At 40.3% G+C, this 4,354-nt stretch overlaps 1 protein-coding gene across 2 annotated transcripts; it reads right to left on the bottom strand.

The window, feature by feature from the left end:
* Window positions 1–1,197: 1,197 nt before the first annotated feature.
* LOC137720061 (UDP-glucose 6-dehydrogenase 1-like) lies at window positions 1,198–4,026 on the bottom strand. Of its 2 annotated transcripts, none has more exons than XM_068459070.2 (2): window positions 3,859–4,026; window positions 1,198–3,003 (listed from the first exon to the last, which is right to left on the bottom strand). In XM_068459070.2, the coding sequence occupies exon 2, from the start codon at window positions 2,972–2,974 to the stop codon at window positions 1,529–1,531; it is 1,446 nt and encodes a 481-aa protein (XP_068315171.2). In that variant the 5' UTR covers window positions 2,975–3,003; window positions 3,859–4,026; the 3' UTR covers window positions 1,198–1,528. The 2 variants fall into 2 exon arrangements, with proteins under 2 accessions (XP_068315171.2, XP_088541304.1); XM_088685178.1 differs by having other exon boundaries at window positions 3,793–3,977.
* Window positions 4,027–4,354: the final 328 nt, after the last annotated feature.

Here is a 4,354-nt window from a genome sequence, read left to right as displayed (position 1 = left end):
CATCTCTTCTGTTATTAGTATATCTCTGTTGACATTAAAAAAAAGGAGATAAGTGAATATTGTGTTATCATCTAAGAGATAGGTGCAGTTTGGGATTCTGTCTACGGATTGGTGGTTAGGCATGTGAAGAGAAGTACCCTATAAATAAAAGAGGTTTTGCAACGTAGAGATTGACCTTCAACTTAACATACAAATTAGCGCTCTATGCGAAATCTTCTAATACCTTAAGAAATACTAATTGCTCCACTAACACGTCAGCACATATTCAGTTTGGTTGAACATCATTGTGTTGACAGCCGACATAAATTTAGTTTGGTTAAACATCACTAAAGTTGTAAAATCAGCTTTTGGTTAAACAACACTTACTCATTTTTCAGCTGGTTATCTACCCCAAGTCTCAACCGGTAAAGAGTCTCTAATTCTTTCGCCAAAAGAGGCCACTTCATCAACTCTCCCAACAAAGTGAGGTGTTCTTAATTGGTTATTCATAAGTATCAGAGTTTGACATTTAGACGACCGGACAACTTTCACTATAAAGACGCTCATTTCTTTTGAGTATCTTTGTCCCTACATCCTGATATCGATTAAGCACACCTATATTTTCACCAATATAGTTGAAGCGACCGAACCTGGTATAGAAGATTAAACTTCAACCAAAAGGCATAACCTTGTCTTCAGGTTTTAGAACCCAATGCCAAGAGTGTTCCTCCTCAACTGAAGACGCTTGGTGTAGAAGTCAATAACACATTTCATCATCACACCACCACATCCATCTTATTCGGTCAATTGAGCTCGGTAGCGAATTGGTACGCGGATCAACAATCATCTACATAAGGACGTAGTTAGATACTTTGGGCTATACCGTGTAATTCTTAAGGTCAACAATAAGTGAGATATATATATATATATATATATATATAATCTCTATATCAAAGATCTTGGAAAATAGGTTTTAAAGTTTTAAATTGTAACTACTCTTCCGCTATGAGGAATCGGCATGTAAATGTAGTTTTGGTTTGAAACCAACCAATGCATGTCGATTTCGGTGAGAAAATTTTAAATTCCAATTATATTTTATCTCATTCAACTCCGGTGTATGTGACACTGTAGGGCGTGGAGGGTTTCCTTGTGAAAGCTGATAACCAGAAAACCTTTCGGGAAAGAGGCTTTAAAACTAAATATGCAAGTCCTTCGAAATCAAAAGCTCATGTCTATGTTCATGCGCCAAATGGCCATCTGTTTATGTTTACGATATTGTGATTGATCTGCAGTACGAGATTCTACAATCAAATTGATTACATGAAAAATATATTATTGACCTTAAAAGAATGGACCCTGACTAAATAAAGAAAAATTACATCTGGAAAATGGACATTATTTCCTCATCTGCGACGTGATGTGGTGTGTTACCACATCTAAATATATGGAATTAATCAAAGATAATACTAACAACAACAACAATAATACAAACAGACATAAAAACAAGACTTGGAGGAGTTGGAATGAAAACTGAGCAGCAGTTATAGTTTTATGCGACAGCAGGCATGTCCTTGAGCCATGCATCCAGGGGCTTACCAATTGCGAAGACAATAAAGCCAATTTCGCGCAGTTTATCTACATCGATAACATGCCTACCGTCGAAAATGAATGCCGGTTTCTTCATATTCTCATATATCTTGTTGTAATCGAGAGTCTTAAACTCATCCCATTCAGTGAGAATGCAAATACCATGGGCACCCTTTGTTGCCTCATAGGCATCCGAGACCACACACACTTGCTCCAGAGTGCTACTACTGCTCATCGGCTGCAGGTGCATCGGGTGATCCCAGTCGAACTTTCTCATAGTCAAGTCCCTGCGGATCTGGTCCTCGGTTACCTGCGGATCATATATGCTCAGTTCGGCCTTGTCAACCAACAACCCCTTGCACACATCAATTGCTGGGGTCTCCCTTGTATCACCAGTATCTTTCTTGAAGGCAAACCCTAGTATTGCTATCTTCTTTGTCGACACAGTGTTGAACATGGATGCAACTACACGGTTCACAAAACGGCTCTTTTGGTACTCATTGATCTTCACTACCTGTTTCCAGTACTCTGCCACCTCCGGAAGGCCATTGCATTCACAGATGTAAACAAGATTCAGGATGTCCTTCTGGAAGCAGGATCCCCCAAAACCGACACTAGCGTTAAGAAACTTCCGGCCTATCCTAGTGTCCTTACCAACAGCGTGTGAAACCTGTGTAACATTGGCCCCAGTAGCCTCACAAAGCGCAGACATGGAATTAACAGACGATATTCTCTGTGCCAAGAACGCATTGGCAGCAAGCTTGGAGAGCTCTGCGGACCAAAGATTGGTGGTTAGGATACGGTCTTCAGGAACCCACTGAGCATAAACATCCTTCAATGCTTTGATGGCCTTCTGGCCTTCAGCGGTTTCCCTGCCACCAATGAGGACCCGGTCCGGTTTAAAAAGATCTTCGATCGCAGTTCCCTCGGCAAGGAATTCAGGGTTTGAGAGGATCTGGAATTTGATTCCCTTGCCGTTGTGGGTCAAAATTTTTTCTATTGCCTCAGCTGTTTTGACAGGGACGGTCGATTTTTCAACAACAACTTTGCTAGAGTCGGACACATCTGCAATCATACGAGCAGCACTCTCCCAATATGTCAAATCTGCAGCTTTGCCTGCTCCAAGACCCGTAGTTTTGGTCGGGGTGTTGACGGAGACAAACACTATATCGGCTTCCTTGACGTGCTTCTTCACATCAGTGCTGAAGAAGAGGTTCTTGCCGCGGCACTGCTTCACGACATCATCGAGGCCGGGTTCATAAATGGGAAGTTGGTCACTGTTCCAAGCTGCAATCCGTTTATCCCAGATATCAACGACGACCACTTCAACAGTTGGGCACTTAAGTGCAATCACTGCCATTGTAGGTCCCCCAACATATCCAGCACCAATGCAACATATCTTCACCATTTTCGTTTCACTCTATAACCAATGCAAGTCTGCAATATTGCAACATTAGTTGTTACTTTATTCCAACAGTATGCCATGGAATGCGTATTTTGTATCATGTACCACAGTAACAGGTGAAATGGCCAAGATTCACGTATGTTGCACTTGCATTACTTAACTTTCTGCTTGATCAAGCGTAGTTACTACTGATAGACATATATTGTGTGGCTGAGATACTGCCACTTGTATTCAGATTAGAGAGTTAGTTAGTCAATTAGGTTGTTAGGAATATTGAGAAGTGTATAAATATTGTTGTATGAGAGTGCTTAGCACTTAAGAAAATCAATATACTGAAAGTTTCTGTTTTCTACTACTCTATCTAGAATTTCTCGAATCTCTTCTTTCTCTCACTACATTTTCTGTAGATTAACAACTACGAGAATATTTAATGAAAATGAAAATGAAGCATGGTAACAACCTTTTAACCAAACCTAGTTCGCATATTTAGACAATTTGGACTCGCCCTAATCTCAGGCATGGCAGATCAAGAATTTTAAGCCCCAATAACTTGGTGATACTTCTTGGTTCCGAAAAACACCTAGTTAATAAAGTAGAATAAACAAAAAGAGATGTGGGAAAATGCAGGTAGATGATCTATGAGGATGGATCCGAAAAACACCTATCATAGTGATAAATGGTCTATCAAGGAAGCAACTGCGCTAGAACCGACAAATTGTGAATAGGAAAATCAAATTTGAACCCAATTGCAGAAAACAAAAACAATGAACCAACGGAAGGCAAGCCGATGTGATCATAGATTTAAAGAGAAATAGCGTTACCAGAGGAGCTTTAAGCTTGAAACTCGATCGTGTGTGTGGCATATAATAACACTAACTAGTACACACCTGCCTGCGATGCTGCTGCGATTGCTGATTGCTGCAACGAGATGAGACGACCCTATTCTTTCTGATTGCTGCAACGAGATGAGACGACCCTATTCTTTCTGTTATTGTTTTTTCTTTTTCTTTCTTTCTTGTGTTGTAAGTTGTTGATCAAATAAAAGAGTTGATGATAAATGATAATAATAGAGGAGGGCCTTTTTTTTCTGTATCCAATAAAAAATACCGGGCCTTTACTTGCTCTGAACCTCTCACTCTCAAACAAAAGGAAACAGGAGTGGGAGTCGGAGGTGAGAACGTGTTTTTTGGAGAGGCCGTAGTTGTAAATGGCAACGGTTGATGCATGCCGGTTCCGTGCTTTTTGATCCTATTCTCTCGTCGCTCGGCCTTCCCGGTCCCAAATAGGAGAAATTTTTTATTGTGACTGGAAATACGAGTGATACACCACGTGTTTTTATGTAAGTGGTGAGAAATTTTACTTTTTAAGTTATTAACTTTTAAA

The sequence above is a fragment of the Pyrus communis genome, chromosome 15 (assembly GCF_041283825.1).
Source record: "Pyrus communis isolate YQ-2024b chromosome 15, ASM4128382v1, whole genome shotgun sequence".
NCBI lineage: Eukaryota > Viridiplantae > Streptophyta > Magnoliopsida > Rosales > Rosaceae > Pyrus > Pyrus communis.
The sequence above is the reverse complement of the archived record's forward strand: the minus strand, read 5'-3'. Positions and strand labels throughout refer to the sequence as shown.